This window comes from Haliaeetus leucocephalus, unplaced genomic scaffold (assembly GCF_000737465.1).
Source record: "Haliaeetus leucocephalus isolate CR32 unplaced genomic scaffold, Haliaeetus_leucocephalus-4.0 Scaffold687, whole genome shotgun sequence".
Taxonomy (NCBI): Eukaryota; Metazoa; Chordata; class Aves; order Accipitriformes; family Accipitridae; genus Haliaeetus; species Haliaeetus leucocephalus.
The window spans coordinates 4,886,577-4,905,089 of NW_010973123.1; the positions used below are offsets into that span (position 1 = coordinate 4,886,577).

Below are 18,513 nucleotides of genomic sequence, written 5' to 3' on the forward strand. Positions count from 1 at the left end.
GCACTAGCGGCTCTGGAATGTACCACAGGTCCCCCCCAGGAAAGCCAGCCCTCAAACCAGAGGAAGCCTTACTCAGAGTGAACATACACTTCTTGTGATCACTGATTTCTCTTTTGAAATTGTGAAGGTTTTTTTGCACCTGTTCTCATACTAATTCCCTTTAATTACAGGTGTTCAGATTCGTGTGATGGCAGCTGGAAGCTAAGCAGAAGTAAAGACACTTTTATTATACCCAAACCTGTTTTTTCATAATTCTATCATTTGAGGACGTCCCACTACAATGTCAGAGCAGCATTCCTTTTTTTTTTTAAGAAATACAGAATGCAATACATTACTTCACAATTTAATGAGGTAAGCAACTTAGAGATGCCATCAAGTGATCAGGATCATGGTCAACACTACATTAACAACTAACGAGGTGAATAAGAAAAAAATTTATGCCTGAGACATCTGGAAAAGTCTGAGGTAGAACTATGAAAAACTTAGCAATTCGTCCCCAAATCTTTGAGATCTTCTTGACCTTAAATTTAATATAAACTTTTACATTTATCAAAGTCCATAAACCAATCCAATCTGGAGTATTTTAAGACTTTGAAGTAAAAACCACCTAAACCAGGATTTGCTGTCAGCCTGAGGTCTTCAGTCAAACACACTGCAGTCTTTTGTATTTGCATTTTAAAATAAAATGACATTTGTAATGAGTATAACCTTCCTTAATAAATAATGGAAAAAACCCAGGGTGCATAAGTCTATCTGATTAAAATTTCCTCTTTATAAACCACTGGTTGCTTTTGGGGTTGAATTAATGCATACAAAGGAGTTCAGAATAAAAGATTGATTATTTTAGTTTTCAACCAGTCTGACTCCCTTTCCAGTTAATAGAAAGACTTTGATTCTGAAAGATACAGATTTTAGCAGCATTGGATCAGGTTCTAAATGCACAAGGAATGGGTTTCATCTAGGAAAAATAAAATTATTTCCCAGGTTTTGGATTACATCTGACACCTTTTCTTTCTTTTTATAATTAAGTAGTCTTTTATACCCATCATTTCAGTTTACTCTAGTTTATATCTATTAATTTCCTTATATTAAATCTAAATAATCCATGTATAGCCATCTTCTGACAAAAACTTAATGACATACCATATTTTCATGTGAGAAATTTTGCTACACTGTTTTTCTAAGTCAGATGCTTAAATCAGCATTTAAGTTGGGTCTAGTCAAATGGCATCTGTTTTAGTAAATTAATTCTAGTAGTTTAATCTTTAAGGTAACATATTTCTTCTTATGTTTATATTTAGTATTAAAGTTTCAATTCTTAAGCTAAAGTTGAAGATACACAAGCAAATGTGTATTTGTTCCATAGTATTTTTAAAGCAAATAAACAAACACACAAACAAAACCCAACCCAAACAATCCAAACAAATCCCAAACAAAAGCCTAATGTGTTGGAAGTTGCAATATATTAACGGAAACTGAAATGTCTACACTTGTGGGGTTTTTTAACTGTAAGAAAAAATATGGAAGATGTAATTGATTTTAAACTTACTGATCCATTTCGTCTTTGATGATTTCACCTTCAGAGTCAGAAGAAGAGACTCCTATGAGAAAGAAAAAAAATCACTTATCAGAGGGGTTTTTGGAGAAGTTTATCTATGAATGATACAAGCCTTCAAATTTCTCTAGAGCATTCTAAGGATATATATTATAAAGTTATGCCAAAACAAAAGATCACATTGCAGTGGAAATGAACCAACAATGTACACTGTGTAAGATGCAGAACTGCTATTGACATAAGGCAGATTTGGGATGAGGTGTGACTGAAATGAGGAAAACAGCATCCAAGAGTGAATGTATACCTGGGTCTTCCTCACGTTCTCTTTAAAATGCCACTAGTATGATTTAGTCTGTAATTGCTGTTGTGAATCAAGTAAGAGCTTTTTTTTTTTTCACAGGCGCATGATACTACCAGTTTAAAAAAAAACAGGAAAAAAAAACAGGGGGGGAAAAAAAAAAGAGAGACACCTGGAATCGTAGCTATTATTCTTAAACTAGTGCCTTATAGCACAGCTTGGAGAAGATACTAGCTCCGTTTACTAACAGCTGTCTTACTGAGACATTTTACACTTCTGATTCAGCCTTCATTGCCTTTGGAAATTTCATTTTCTCTGCAGTTCCTGCCAGTGAGCATCTCCATCAGCCATGGCTTCCATCCAACATCCACAAGTTAGGTAAAAGCAGGCCTTAGCCCCAGTCTCGAGAACTAGTAAATCCCTGCCAAGCACAGACATCTCCCATTAATGTCAGGGGCAGTGCAGGTACTAAAAAAGGATTCGTCCTTTCACTGTCAGATTAGAGACGTGAAAGAAGAATAACAGTAGAGCAAAATTAACCTTGTATTAAGTAGGGTAGGTGCTTTAATTTATGAATGGTCCCACTGTGGTCAGTGATGTTACTCACAGTATATTTCTCTGCCTGAGAAATGGAAAAAAGACAAAAGGAAAAAAAAAGATTCTGTGTGTTTATTTTAAATTTGTAATCCTGCTAGCACAATGATGGATGCAACCTGAAACCTTACCCAAAAAAGTGTTAAAAAGAAATACAATAAATAGACCTCTCTTAAGCCAAGTAGGATATATTAAAAAGCATAAGGAGAAAGAAGAGAGACCTAAATCTGCAGAAATATATTCTATTTACAGCATCTATTGTGCGAGTAAAATATCAAATTGCTGGCATACTCATTTTGGTTACAAGGTCCCAATAATGGTTTAGGATGAAGCTATCCTATATTCAATTTGTAATAATGGCAGTAGGAAAAAGGGGTTAATAAGAATTAGACACAAAGTTTAGGTTCTTATATTTCTGTAGAGTACCACAGACAAAAAATACAAGGTGGCATCAGAATCTGAATATTTCTAGACTTTGATCTTTCTATGAGAGACATAAAATCTCTGGGAAGCAACACAATAAAATTATATGTAAAGGGCAGTCACTTGTCTGAAGCCTATTTTACAGAGAAGTAATAAATACGTTAGTAATGATGAAAAGTGTTGACTTCCTGCTGTGTATTTTTTGTGACAAATCTATTACACGGTTAACATACAAAATACATAATTGTATCTTAATCCTGTATGACCAATTTCAACAACCGATTTCTGCAAGAATTCTAACATTACCTTCTATGTAAATCTCTGCAGAAGTGGAATCTGTTCCATAGATGTTTGAAGCAAAGCACGAGTAACGTCCTGTATCCTCCTCAAAAGCTTCAACAATAACCAATGAGTGTTGATCACCTGTCTGGGTAATTTGAATGTCTGGTGAGTTCTCAAGCTCCTTCCCTTCACAGTACCACCTGCAAGGCAAAAAATATTATCAATGCAAACAACTTGAAACTAGAATGACAATGTTCGAAGTCTTTCTGATGATAAATGGGTGGGTTTTAGCCTGAAGATTCTGACAGAGTACTGCAGGCAAGTGTTGAATGAACAGTCATAGGAATAAAATATTTATGATTTTCATAATATTCAATTACAGCAAATAATAGAGCTCCTTTCTTTGCAGTATTTAAACATACTAACAAACTAGTTCATGTAAGTGACTCTAGCACATATTTTTCTTGATGTACAGATTTCAGTAGCAGAGTAGAAGAGCTCTGAATTTGGAACGCTATCAGTCCAGCTCTGAATTTCTCTTGAGGTACATTCAGATCTGTGTTGTGGCTTAAAATGTAGCAAAAAAAACAACCAAAAAACCCCTAAGTGAACAAATTTCCCTCAAAGTTGTGATTCCAAAGTTCATGTTGGTTCAGAATGTGACTGAAATTTATTATAATGTTACTCTTTGTTTTGTCATGTATTTAAGACACTCTGATTTTTATAAAAGATGGCATAAGTGTACCACAAGGAAAGAGAATTGATCTGTTACAATATAGAGGTACTTCCTTACAGGGACATAGCCAGTGGGACAGCTGGACCTTGAATTCTTTTCTGCATCATATTTCTGTGTTTCTCTTTTAAATCCAGCTACACATCCAAAAATATATTGGGCCTTTTAGAGACTTCATGCTCTCATCTAAGGCATTCCTAAGTCTCTCAGTGTTCAGAAGGGTTGTTTCAGTGGAAAATGCAGGAATCCAAGCAAAATTAAAAGCAGCACGTGAAGACACAGCTCCTTAGAATGTGTTAATGACAGGAACAGTCAGCTCAACCTGAGAGCTAGTAGGAGGGGAGAGCAGGCCTGATTGCTATTGCTTGTTAATATGGAAAAGACAGAACAGAAAGAGAAAAAGCAGGTGGGTTTGCAGAACCAGGTTCAAATTTAATAAGACATTCTAGGTTTTATAGAGAAGTTGTAGTACTATGTATAGGGATCCAGAGTTAAACGTTTGCGATAATACGCAGAAATACCTGTATTTTCAGATAACTACCTGAATTTGAAAAGCCAAACTAAGGTGCCTTCATCTTCAGCATAACTTTTCTCATAAATACAGAGATGTGAAACTCCACAAAAATATTTGTATTTTCTGTTTTCTGCTGCTTTCTTAACTGTGTATGATTGATTAATGTGTCTTGTGCATGTGTGGGTGGAGGCTGTCATACTGATAACATTTTTGATTCAACTGATTTTTTAAAATGAGTAATTGTTTCATCAATCTTTATATGCTAACTTGGTAACAGTACCCGTTAGCTTTTAAGTGCATGCAAATGCTATCAAAGCAATGGCAAATGTATTTACTGTTATATATTACAGCAAATAACATTAGTTGTGGTAAGGATAGGGATAGGGTTTTGTGTAGTAAATTGTAATAATTCATGTTTCCCGGCTCATACTATAAGGTACTTTGATACATTTCCATCTCAGATAATTTAGAAAAACGTTAATAAATAAATTTGTTTAACCATTCAATTGTATGCAACTCTTGGAAGCACAACTTTTTACAACAGTTTGTGCTACAAATTGAGCATAAAGAAAACCCCAAATTAATATCTTGGAAAAAAACCCCCTGTAAGACAGTCCATAGCAATGGAAAACTAGAATTTAGTAGAAGTATAAAGTAGAATTGAAAAAGGAGCCTCAAAGGGACTATGGGGTGTGAAGGAGTACAGATCTGGAACTTAAATGCTGATTACATAGCTAAGAAGTAAACCATGCACTATTTGTGCACCATCAGTCCTAGCTGTCCAAGATGGCTTTCTTAAAGTAGTCAGGGTATTCCCCAGTCCACTTCGAGTTGCACATTAGTGTAATCTGTAGCTGTACAGTCAACTGACTTGAATGTACAGCTTGGAAAGCGTACAGGTCTGCCTGTTATGGAGGGAAGCTCCTGCACTGTAGAGTGAATCATACCACTTAACACAATTTCCCCTTTTAGAACGGCAAACCTTTGCAGCTAGAGAGCTAGAACTTAAAAGTCTTGTTCATGTCTCTGTCTGCTTGCTTATCCTCTTTTACAAGCCTCCGTTGTAACAAGAATTGAAAAAGGGTCTAAGAAAATTACTTTTATGAATTTAACATTTCCAATTGCAACAGACAGTCATGTCATAAATATCATCATGTTAAAAGAGGATGCCAGCAGGGTGTAAAATGTCCCAGCTCTCTTCCCTGACATTTCACAGCTGAAGGACAGCTTCACTTCCCTAAAATACATCCATATCCTTCTTGCAGGGTTTTACCAATGAGAAACTGGCACTACTTTATGCGGAGCATTTCAGACAAAGTTACTCATTTCTCTTCCATTTGAGCCTTAGGGCTCTGATAGACAAGCTCTTGCAGATCTGGCAGCAGTACTTTAAAATGTTAAAATCCTGATGCTAACTTCTTTGCTCGAGGTTTCTCGCTCTGAAGCAAGGATGGCAGGTTCAAATGTGTTCCCAGGCCCAGCTGCCCTAGTTCTGGTCTAATGAAAATGGGTTTGCACCAGGACATTAGGCATGTGGATCTAGGATAACTGAACCATAGAAATTCTTCTATATATCACTTTTGGTAAATGTTAATAGCCATAAAAGAAGGGACTGGGCAGTCAGGAGGCTACAGCTGTGTCTTAAATTGCCACAGATGTTTGTTTGAACTCAGTGTGAGCCACAACATTAGGGGAATATTCCTGTGTCCCTCTGAAGTTTGACATAGCTCATTTGCTAGTTTTTCTACCACTCTGGTGGGCAAAATGAGATGCTCCGAGGTACTTGCTGTCAGTGGACAGTCTGTCTAGGACAACACTTTACCCCAGGATAGCTTTCAGCAGCCATTCCTGCTACTTCTCAAACCTTAATGGAACTTGTTTCAGGTGCTTCACAATACAGTTGTAAACAGCATTCTGGATATTAACCAAACCCATACAACACCTTTGGAAATTTAAGAGACAGCTGTCATCATACAAAGGGGAGTAATAACATTGGCACATATCCTAGGATGCCAGGTGAGCTAGCACATGTAAAAAGGTAAATAAGAAATTACTGCATGTTCTGGCTGAGACTACAAGTCCACCTAACCCAGCATGCTGTCTTGACAGTGGCCAAAAGCAGACACTTACAGAAGACTGTAAGAACAGAGCTAATATATACATGTATGTATATTCATATATTTCTCTGGAGTATCTAACCATTCTCTTTTATCTTTTTTAGAAGGTGTGAAGCAGCACTTAAGAACAATTTTAAAACGGTGAAATCACTGGTCTTAAAATGATTGTTTACAAACTACCTCTGTTTTAAAGGATTTCACCATCACAGTGCCATTACCATTATTTTCTAGTAGATTAGATTGTATGGTTCTTCACTAACATTTAGTTTGCAAATCCTGCTTTTTATTTGTATCATCTTTATTTTGAAAGAATTGGTTTACACTTCCATTCAAAATACATTTCCTTTAAAAATAATGATCTTTCTAGCTTCTTCTGATTGAGCTATAGTGTTCGTATTGCATCATAGTCCAGTCAGGAGCCTTCAGATCCTCTAATACAAACCTCTTCAAACAGAAGGAACAGCTACATCTATTTTACACTTTGCCCATAATGACTTGCCCAAATCTGGTATTTTCCCCACTAATAGTTAGATACAGTGGGTTTTTTTAGACTGGCTCCCCAGAAGTGCATATCACATTTGCTTTTCTGTTCAGTGATGTCCTTATAAACATGTAGATACGGACACCATAGCTAGTTGTGGGATCCTTAGTATCTAGAACACAATCATCTAGTGCGTGGGATAAAGGAACAACTCTACCACGAGTAAGTTGAGGAAATGTTTAGCAGTCCCAAGGGAGAAGTATGGTAATGTGCATTACAAGGTTGATTGAAAAGGTCCTTTGAAATTGATTAGTGCCATTTTAAAGTTCCAGGCCAGGAAATTATATAGGATTCCTGTGATCCCGAAGGGGGGATTTTTTAAATTCTATGTACAGTATGGTTTATTCTTCTGTTGTTTTCAAGATTTGCAATTGGTGGTAATTGACAATGGTCACATTTTCAGGAGAGAAGACCTAAGGTTCATTCACAGTTGTATGACTACAAGCACAAATTTGGTACATGAATGTACAAGTCGCCTGTTAGGTGTGTAATTCATGTAGGCAACTGTGTACTTTGGGAGGTGAGTCATGGCACTTACTCATGTCTTTTTATATACCTACCTCATGCCTCTTCCTTATAATGTAGCCTTGGTTTAGCATGTTAGCTTTAGCAGATATGAAAAGCTATTAAAGAGAACACCCATGTTCTAGAATTTGACCTCATTTTCAGCAGCATCTTTTCAGAACATTAAAATAACTTACATGGTACAGTGATATATTTTTGTGTCCACTGAAATGTGGCTCCTCACTCAAGTGACACATAAAGCAAAACACATTACACAAAATGCTGCGATATAATCACCAGTAAGATATAAGAAGTCTTTGTGTTACTAGTGATCAGCTATTCCAATTAACCTGTTGTGTTTGTGTAAAGTATGTATTGCATGCCTTTGTGAGGCACAAATCTAATTTCCTATAAGCAAATTTAAAAACACCATGTAAGCTATTTCTTCCAATTATTTTAGTAGTATGTGAGTAGTATATTCCTTTAATAGACTCAGACAGTGAAGCAGTATTGAGTTAATTCTTTTCTTTGCAGTTATTTTTTCCTTTGACTAGTCCAAAATTTGCAACACAAGTGATTTAAAACTTCAGGAATAAAATTCTGTTTCAAACCTGTGTTTAGTTCTCCTATGCAGAGTGTTCTTTAGTCGCTATTTTTGCCATAATGTTAAAGTATTTTGAGATAAAGCCGAGAAAAACAACGTGCTACATGTATGTTATCTCTTTGCAATGCTTATAAATGAAAAACAATTCTGTCTTGTGAAATTAAGCTTTATGTAAATCTTTGGTATGGCCATATCTACTCCTTGTTTATTAACATTTTATTTTATTCTTACCATCAAAACATTGTATGTGGTAGCAATGAAATGTCAGTTCCAAGGGAGTTCTGACATTGAGATACGTGGCATGACTGAAGTAGCAATACTCTCTCTCACTGACATTTCATTACTGCCATGAATTGTAATGATAGCTTCATCATAGAAGGCAGGTTCACGTTAAGCACAAGCAGTGTCATCTGTTGTGCCAAATTCATCCTAGGTCTTAATCCATTGACTTGACTGGAGTTGCATGTAAGAGAAGTTTGGCTTTCTAGACTTTGAGCACTGAAACAGATAAAGGTTTTCATTTGGCAGCCAGGAAAAGAAAATCTTAATCAATCTTATTTGGCTTCATAGTCTCTAAAAATCTGTGATTAGTTGCAAACCTAGTCTCCTTAAACAAAGCAGCACTAAAATGCACTTTTTAAGCTTTGTATGCCTATGTTAAAGAATGTTTTCATGGAAACCTTATGACATACAGCCTGTTTTTAGATCATCAAATCCTCATGACACTTCCAGGATAGCTGTGTATGCCAAACCATGCAATGTGATTCATAAGTAAAATTAACCTAGGAGTGATGTGCCAAACAGTTTGGAAGAATGTAGGCACCTCTGAACCTGGGGGAATAAGGAGTGCTCTTCTCGCAGAGAGGAGTGAATGTTACACCTATCGTTACTCATACAGAAACAGAGCTGTAGAAAGAAACATGAGAAGGAGGTCAGCAAAACCTTTAACACTTTGGAAATATACTACACATTTCTCTTAAATGCTTATTTCTAACCTGCAGTATAGTCAGAGTAAAATAACCAATCAATAATTGTAGTAGTGTTCTTTAATTGTGAGCTAATGTTTGAGCTAGCGAGAGGCCCATATACTATAGTATCCATCTTTGTTCATCTCTTCTATGACACTGCATTCAGTGATGATACTGACATATGGGTAATGTTTCATTGAAACATCTTTCTAGATAGGTAGGCTTAATAAGGTTCCTCTAACATGTGGGTTTACTACATTAAGACTGAGTTATCTTAAAAAGCAGTTGGACAGATCTATCTGTATTCAGCCAAGCAGGATCTAGCCTTCCATATACTGCTATTTCAAATCAGTTCCCAGTTTCTTGTCTTGCTCCACCATCCGATTTTCTGTCCCTCAGTGAGCCCTTGTATACGCCAGATAATTACCTACCAGTAACCTACCTACCAATAGTTAGCCTGTAAATTATACTGCTTTATCATTGCCAATGATATTTTGTCCCTGATCCATCATGAATGTCATTTACACCATTTTTTTACATCAATTCTGTTTTTTACTATCTTGCTTTCAAACGTGGTATCTGTCCACCATATTTTCCAGTCCTTTCCATTTGTGTGATCAGCTTCTTTCTAAATCTCCTGTCTCTAATTTCTCTCTTATAATCCCCATTACATCAGTTTAACCATCTGATTCCTCCTAGTGTTGACTGAGAAACTACATTAAGAGCTTGTTGAATCTTGTTCTTGTTTCACAATGCTCTCGGTTCCCACAGTACCACCTGTACGTTGTAAGTGTATATATTATAAGCATTGTAAGTAACTTGGGATTCCTTTCTGTGGTTAGGAGGTCCATTTTAAGTCAAAGGACACAGATAAGCATGCATTAGCACACGTTTGTCCAAAGGATGCTTGTTTACTGACATTCAGCTAAGTTGAAGGAGGAAGAAATCATGCCTTAAAGCCAGTCAGCATTAAGCTTTCTTTCATCAGTTGCCACCTTGCCAGTTAGTCCTTTCCCGGGACTACTGATTTTTGTATCTCTCTTGCTTATGTATTAGAATTCTTCTATACTTGCCCAGCTCCACAGATACTGAACTAACTCACCACAAACCTTGGAAAACTGTTATCCTCAAAGCAAGACAGTTGCCAGTTCTGAGCCCAGTTCTGAGCCCAGTTCCACAACTGTGGCCAACAAGATGCTTCCTTCACTATTTTGGAAACTTTGCACAGCAGATCAAAGACAAGCACTATTTTTAGTGAAAAAAAACTGCATTCTCATGGTCCCCATACCCCAAAGTACATTATATTCTCTCGTTTCTTGGTGCTGTAGCAATGACTAAAAAGGCCATGATCACTGGAAGCACGTGTATATTTATCACTCAGGCAAGATAATTTTTTTACACCCTTTCTTAGTGTTACTCCTGCATATCAGTGGAGTTGAAAGAATCTTGGATGAACAGGACAAAAGTTTTGTTAACAAACAACTGTGATCAGGAAACTGTTCAAGCAGCTAACATTCCCAGTTTTCTCCTTAATACAGCACATACGTGCACACACACACGCACACACACAAACACAAGGGGAAAGAAACTTCAAACTTACCCCCTTGTGATTTATCTTTTATTTGTTAGTTTAAATTGTGAAACTGAAAGCTGATCCTGATCTTTTTCTTGAGTTTTACTCCTTGGGACTGATTTTCTCTATGGGACTTCTTTCTCCCTGTCCCTGCTTCCCTTGGCCTTGGGGCATCAGCGTGTGAGTTCTGGACTTCTGTCTTAGCTCCTTTAAGACCCTGATCTGGCTACAAGCATGAGTCAGTAAACCAAGTGTGCATTTCTGTTTGGAGCAGTACAGTGCATGACAGCAGTGTATTATCATTGGAAAAATCTGATGGATGTTTATTCTATAAAAGTGTAACAGCTCCTGTATTGACTGTCATTCACATAAGTAGCTTACTTTATTATTTAAAGTAAACAAAATCAAATGTTGAAATAGAAATTTCAATGGAAAAGCTTCAGTTTTGTTGGGACAAAAATAGACCCGAGTTACAAAGATACCTGTCATCCAATTCTGTGAAATCAAGCGGTCCCTGAATTGGGTGCATAGGCATCCTGGCCATCCCTGGATACTCGGTGGGATGAGTCATTGTTCCTGGGTTCTCTGATCTGCCCTTGTGAGGCTTCAGTGACTTTATAGTGTCAGCTTCTAATTCAGATAGTTGTTGAATACCTAAACTTAGATGGCATGAACACCTTGTCCGTTTTACGTATGTGTCAACAGCATAGGCATGATGTGCTGTTATAAGGATGGCATTGTGGCCTTCTGGAGAAATAGATAAAATTAACATTCTGCGCTGGAGTATAGGTCTAGAAACAAACAATTCAGTGTTCACCTTTTCTGAATACAAAGAAAGCCAGATTGAGTTTGTGTACAGGTCTATATACATAAGAGAAGATTATTTCAGTTGTTTTCTTTGTATTATAAACTATGAATGATGAGAGGAAAAAAATATATTTTTCATGTCCAGGGATCCTACTGACATTTTTAATATCAAAAAGATTTATCAAGGCAAGTGCTTGGAGAAATAAGTCTCAAAGTCTTGATAAGCAAGAGAAGTCTTCAGAGAGTATTGCTACTGTCTAGGGGATGATGATATTTCCTGTCTGTTTTCTGACAAAACCTGCAAATTTCTGGCACTGTTTTCTCTTTTAATCAGATTCCTCTATGAATTGAAGGGCTGAACACAATACAAAATTTATAATGCCATAACTTCCACCAAGGAAATGCCTCAAAATTGTTAATGAAAGCAGTGAGTTTAGATATGAAGCGTAGTAGAAAGCATATTCTTCCCAAACAAGGCATTTCCCCCAGCTTTAGAACAGATTTAGTCCTTTGGAAGTTCACATTCCTGTCACGGACAAGAGACCCTGCGTGGCACCAGGGGTCAAGGTCTTGTTAGGGACTGAGAACCTACATGTTACTATGGAAGGCGCTAGTGGGGCAAAATGGTCTGGCAGTTACAGTTCTGGGATCCTATGAGCTGGGCAACTTCTTGTCTTCATGACAAGGCTGTCCACAACAAGAGGATTCATTTGTAGATCCTTGTTCCTATGTACTTAATAGTGTGTTGTAAAAGCTTCTTCCTTCTGAAAAATTAGCAGCTGGTGTGCCAGAAATCCAAGGGAGTGGAAGGGAAAGATTCTTTACCACAAAAATCTTTGGAGCTTCTGTCTTGGGACGTTGAGATAGTTTTCATTTGATGATTGTGCCTATTAGTTCAGTGAGAAAGATGATAAAAGATGTCGACTGTAGCAGAAGTGGTAGTGGTGCTGTACTCAGCATGTAAGTATATAAGGAAGACAATGAGCTGACAATTGGAAAAAGTGGACCATCTGTGAAGCTCAGAGTCCTTTAATAGGATGCTGAAGATGCAAATAGTTCTATTCAATATTTAGAAAAGCAACACAGATTTCTAAAATGCCTATAAAAGGATAGGCAACTGTCTAGACTAAGGGTATCTATTTATGATACCGCAGATATTAGGATTCAAGTATGTATAGTACATCTCAAAAAGATGGATACAGTTTTCCTTTCTATTGGATTGGTACAGTCCCAGCAAAGTAAATATAATTCCACCACTGTGAGAGAGAGGTAAATTTGACTAATGAGCTCTGTATGAACCAATTTGGATTTAGAAATGCTGATGAGATCTAAGAATTTTCAAGATAAATTTAAAAGTTACAATAATCTGTTTCTCATTCCACTGAGGTCATTGATGAATAAAGTGTAGCTTTCACATTTCCTTTCATCTCCAGTGATCTTTGCAAATGTTACAGATTTAACTTTCAAAATCCTCATAGATATAGGTGAGAACTGAAGCATCAGAATTAGCAGGCTAGTCACACAACATGAATAAGTATCTGTTATTAAGGGTGTCTTATACCTGATAAAACAGAAGTGTTTTTTCTAAGGTCATGGCAGAATCATTGTCAGAATCTGAATTAGAACTGAGCTGCTCCTGGTTATTTGTATAATAACTTAAATGAACTCCTTTCCTCTCTGTTCATGTATGGATGTTTTTTGTTTATAGGATCCTGTGTTCACTCATGTCAAATACCTTCAGACATCAGCATGAGGTATCAACAGCCATCAGTGTTTTTAGCTGGTTTACACAATCGTTCTTGACTTCCACAAAGATGACTAACATTTTTCACTTTCTTTTAATTATGAAAGTACAGTTTTTAAAAATAGTTCTCTAAAATTCAAAGAAAGTAATGTGTTCCAAAATATGTTGTCTTAAAATATAAGCAACCTTTTGTATGATTTAAAGAAAGAAATTTTTTTTCTTAATCGATTTTAATAACCAAGATCAAGAGACCTCTGCTACAGATTACTGAAACGTATGCATCAAAATATCTGGAAAGAGTAAGGCATATACCTACTGTTACAGAAATACAAAATGATAAGTGCAGAATATGTTTACCTGACTTCAGGTGTTGGGATTCCTACCACAATGCAGTCCAATTGCACTTTGGTTCCTTCCGGAACTTCCCTGCTCTTCAGTTTTTGAGTAAAGCATGGTGGTTGTCCAATAGGCTCATCAGAATATACAGATGCTGATTCTGACTCTGTTTTTAGCTCTGCACTTGCTAATTGATTGATAGATTCCAAGTTTGCCGCCTGTTGATGATCGGTTTGTTCAAATGTTTTCTCTGCTTTGTTTTCCAAGTTTTGAGATACTGGAATGGAAAGCCTTTCTCTGTTTTCTGATGTGCTAGATAGGCTAGAGCTACCTTTTTGAGCAGGCTTATTCTTAGAATCGATTTTGCTCCTGTAGTTTTTGCATGTTCGGGGTCTTATTCTTTCAGAGTTGTGAGCTTTGAAAAGTGACGAGAGCTCCTCAATAAAATCTGCTGCCTTGTTTAGGAATTCCTTTTTTGATTCCGATTCAGAAGGGGGGTGGTGTTTCTTTAGATCTTGAGAGCTCCCTTTGGAGCCCTTTGTATTTCTGACATGGTCCTGACAAAAGTTTGAGTGCAGCCCATTGTCTGATGTATTCAAAGCTGTAGACTGGGCCATTTGTTTGTGTTTTCCTGTGTTTTTCAGCTGATCTGGGAGATGCTGTGAATGTGCCTGAAGCTCATCCTGTTTAGTTTCCAATGGATTCTGATCAATAGCTTGTCTTGCCAGGTTTACACTTTCATCTAGCTCTTCTTGGCTCAAAAAGGCAGAGAGATCTGGAAGGTCATCTTGGGCAGCTACCTCATCTGAATCACCCGAAGCGTTGCCGTAATGGAAATTATGAGAAGCTGGTTCCGATCTGCTTCTTTCACTCTTCCCTTGATGTTTAGTTTCAGCTAAATAACTTTCTCTCAGAAGTTGAGATATTGAAGTTGAGGATTCTAAACTGTCGTCTTGCATGCTGCCAACAAAAAGGACAAATAGGACCACACCTTATCAATAGCAAATTTTTTGACTGCACACAATTACAGGCTTCTGAAAAGCAGAACACAACATTTTCAAAGTGCATCTCTGTGTTGAATATTAACTTGTAAGTATAGCCTTGTTTTAAAGGCCTGCTTCTGTACATACTGCCAGATACTATTGCCTTTACCCAGTAAAATTCATCTTCTATCACTTTCTACCATTGGTAGCCTTACATAGCTAAAGTGACTGCAAGTGTCGTCATTTATACTTTGTTCCAGGCATAACTTCAACTACAGAGCTATTAACTGAGTTTCAATTTCAAACCTTTATCATTGCTGATGTGTGTTTCTTAGCTAAGAAACAACCTCATCAGATAGATTAAATGCTGTGTATTTCAAGGACTGAAAGTTGTAAGACAATAACAGTACTTTTAAATTAAGTAAATTTAGCTTGAAAGACATTGAAGTAGTAAGTAAATGAACCCTCAAAAACATCTGAGGGATGAGAAGAGGAAGGAGAAGGGGAGAGAAGAACGAAAATATTCTATAATAACAGTTTTTCATTTAAAATTCTTAAAGATACTGCATTATAGGAAGCAATAATGGTGCTAAATGTTCTATACCTTCTTAAATTATTTCTAATAAGCTGTTTAAAGTAAGTAGAGGATTATGTCATTATTTGATATGAACGTCATTTGTTATACAGGCCTTTCAAAATCATTATCTTAGTTCATCCTGATTCTGAAAAAATGTAGCACAGATGAGAAGACAGTATCAGAAAGCCCATACTTAACCGGCATGCCTGATAAGCAAAGCTAAAGTATCCCTTTTGATACTTAAGTAAGTACCTCTGCATAACAGTCTCCCTTTTATTTACACAAAAGCCATTATGAATGTAGAGGGATTCAGGCATCCTATTAATGCACTCATCTTAAGGTGGCTTAAATTTGATGATAAATAAGACAAATACTCTTCACAACCTTTCAGACAGCTGATACCTCACAGATATTGAATGAAACAAGTGCATGACTATTTACCAGATCTGTCTCTCAGAATATGCAGTGCACAGTACCTCTCTCCTACTTCATTTATGGCCTGGCAAGTCTTGCTGTGATGGTTTCAAATATTCCTACCCCAAGGTGTCTGATTTGTCGCAGTGCAGAAGTCTCTGTTCCTGTCGTGGCATCAAGAGAAGGGAATATGTATGCCCTTGCCTCAGCCATTTCCATTCACGGCCTTATGTCACAACTTAAGTTGCCAGAGAAAGAGAAGAAAAGTAAAAAAGGTATCTCTGCTGTGAAGGGCTTTCTGCTCTGCTAGTGGGACAGTTGTCCCTGAAAAGGGCTGGTAAAAAGCAAATGAGGCAGTAATATCTTGTACCACTGCAGTATTTCTTCCTGGAATGTGAGTGACAGCCGTTCTTCCTTATTTACAAAAGGAAAGCTTCAATTTATACTGTTTATATTCTTCTTCAGTGAATGAACATAAAGCTATCATATTCTGATGTGCATTTTGAGACCTCAATCCCTCTGCCTGAGGCACAATTTGTAATACTGAAATTCTTTTTCTTACCTAAATTTTTGGCAGTTTAGATTTATTTATTTTGTTTTATTTTGGTAGTATGAAGCAAGCAAAATCAGTAAGGCAACAAAGGCACCCAACCAAAATATTGATAAGTTTGTGCCTGTACAAAAAATGTGAAATAAAATACTGTATAAATTATATGCTTCTAAGCACCCTATCTAGTCCCTGCAACTGAGCCAGGGTCTGCACTACTAATTGAACACTTGGCATTAAATTATCTGGCACAGTGTTTCAGTGAAGCTGTGGCACATAAGAGAACATTGATTTGGGAAGCCCACATGAGATAATGTTGTAAGCTGTTTCATGACTGGACAGAGTATGTAATTTAACCTCTTAAGAGAACAAAGAGGTGTCCGTGAGGCTTAAAGTTCCTGCTCTATGGATACTACTTTTGCTTGCTCAGCTTTTACTTCTTAAACAGCTGTGCAACCTTACTGAAGCTGAACGTGTTTAAGGGGTTATATTATCTTGTTTATGTGTTGATAGCATACTGTGTGCTGTAAAGGTCACAGCTAAAGCTACAGTTTCAACTCTGAAGAGTTTAAATACATTCTAACATAAGGAGTTTACACCCTGGAAGACAAACCTCGCACATGAATGAACTGCAGACCTGGAGTATAGCTGTAACATAGGGCAAGTTTGCTTTAGACCTCCTCGCCATGTGCTGCCTTGTATCTACTTAAGAACAGAAGGGAAGAAAGAGAGCCATAGCCAGCTCTTTCCCTGCACTGTGCAGCTGGCTTAGCCTGCGAAAAGGGAGCAGTGTGTGCTTTTAGTGGGATGTCATAGAACGTGCAGTCTCAGAATATCTCTGGAGGGATGCAGCTCCACACTAACCTCTCTACACATGACTATGGCTAAATTATAACATCCAGCTGTATCTATCTTTGTGTAGCTTTAGATGATGCAGCGGAAGGCTGTATTTTATGTGGTTGGAGAAGTATGTATTTTACATGGTTGCAAAATTTAGCTTGCTACATTTCTTGGCCACTCTTTCTGAAACATTTCAGAATGGCACATAGTCATTTCATCTCAATGTCTGTAAAGGTCATCAGAGCTGAAGAAACACGATGCAGGTCTTTAGAGAACACTGGACTCTCTAAGGAGGAAATGCAAGTAGGGAAATAATACTGTGTGATCAAAACCTGCCAAAGTCAAATGAAGTTAAAGAACTGCTGCAATAATTTTCTTGAGAGGGTATGTGAAAATCATCTGACTGTGACTATGCAGGGTTTTATTTTCCACTGTTGTACAGATATTGCTTGATTTTCTCATTTAAATGCTGTGTCTATCTCAACAGAGGTTGTTAATCACAGTGCAGCTTTTCTGCAGATAACCATGGTAAAGCAACTGTTTGTTCAGTATGGTTATTTGAGACTTTGTTCTGGGTCTTACATACCTTCTATTCATCTTTTGAACAAAGCATTGAAACATGAAAGAAATATTTTCTGCTAATGTGAGAAATATTTGCTGCTAATTCCCTTAAGGACTGTTACTGCAATATGAGGAGATGTTCTCAGAAGATATGTTTAGATTGGCAAAATAGCTTTATAATTCTAGTTTTCAAAAAAGTATAGTGAAGAAGCCACTGTCTGATAGCAAAAGGAGGAAAATTAAATGCAAATTACTGCAACATAACAAAACCAGGGGTGCCTATACCTGGTGAAAGTATAAAATGACAGAGGAAATTAAAGTAGTCACATCAAAACATCCTTGTACTGATGGTTCATTTTGGCTAGCTGTAATGCAGTTGTATAAAGCATCTTAGATTCAGATGACCAAGCTAGACAGCACAGCCATACATGGAAGACCAAAACCCACTTGTCTGTCACAGTCCTGAGTGAAGATGTAGGAAGCAGATGAACAAATTGCTGGTTCAACCCTGTCTCTGCCCTTCTGAGAGCAGTTGAGCAGATGTGAATGGGAGAAAACAAACAGTTCCCCAGCAAAGGAGCTGGAACAACTTCCTTCCTTCTGGCCATCAGAGCAGAGTGCTCCTTCTGGTGTTGGGAAGCAAGATATTGATGAGAATTAATCTGATGCCCAATTCTTAATCCTTAGAGAGCTGTCACTTTTTTTTAGAGCTCATCCAGGTTTCACAATATTATGTCTAACTTTTTTCTATTTTCAACTTGTGTAGAAGATAACTTTTTATTCTATTTTTAGTAAGGAAGAAGTTGGGTACTAGTCAAATGTAGTGTTTTGAGGCAGTGCTTGGCTACTGAAGTTTTAAGACATTTTGAATTATGTGATATTTCTAATTAAATGGAAAATGTTGAGTTTCAAGAAATGTTGCTGTGAGGCTACCAGACAATCCAGCTACAATTATTAGTTATGCCTTGCTTATGCCTTGAGAGATGTCCAGTTTCTTT

At 37.1% G+C, this 18,513-nt stretch overlaps 1 protein-coding gene across 1 annotated transcript in view; it reads right to left on the reverse strand.

Annotated features, from left to right (window-relative positions):
* Nucleotides 1-15,693, reverse strand: part of MYPN (myopalladin) — a 48,872-nt gene extending 33,179 nt beyond the window's left edge. The window contains exons 1-4 of the mRNA XM_010579977.1: nucleotides 15,630-15,693; nucleotides 13,615-14,553; nucleotides 3,177-3,352; nucleotides 1,550-1,601 (exon numbers count right to left, since the gene is read on the reverse strand). Of these exons, the coding sequence (XP_010578279.1) occupies nucleotides 1,550-1,601; nucleotides 3,177-3,352; nucleotides 13,615-14,552 (1,166 nt within the window). The 5' untranslated portion in view covers nucleotide 14,553; nucleotides 15,630-15,693. The remainder of the gene's footprint in view (nucleotides 1-1,549; nucleotides 1,602-3,176; nucleotides 3,353-13,614; nucleotides 14,554-15,629) is intronic.
* Between the last annotated feature and the right edge of the window lie 2,820 nt (nucleotides 15,694-18,513).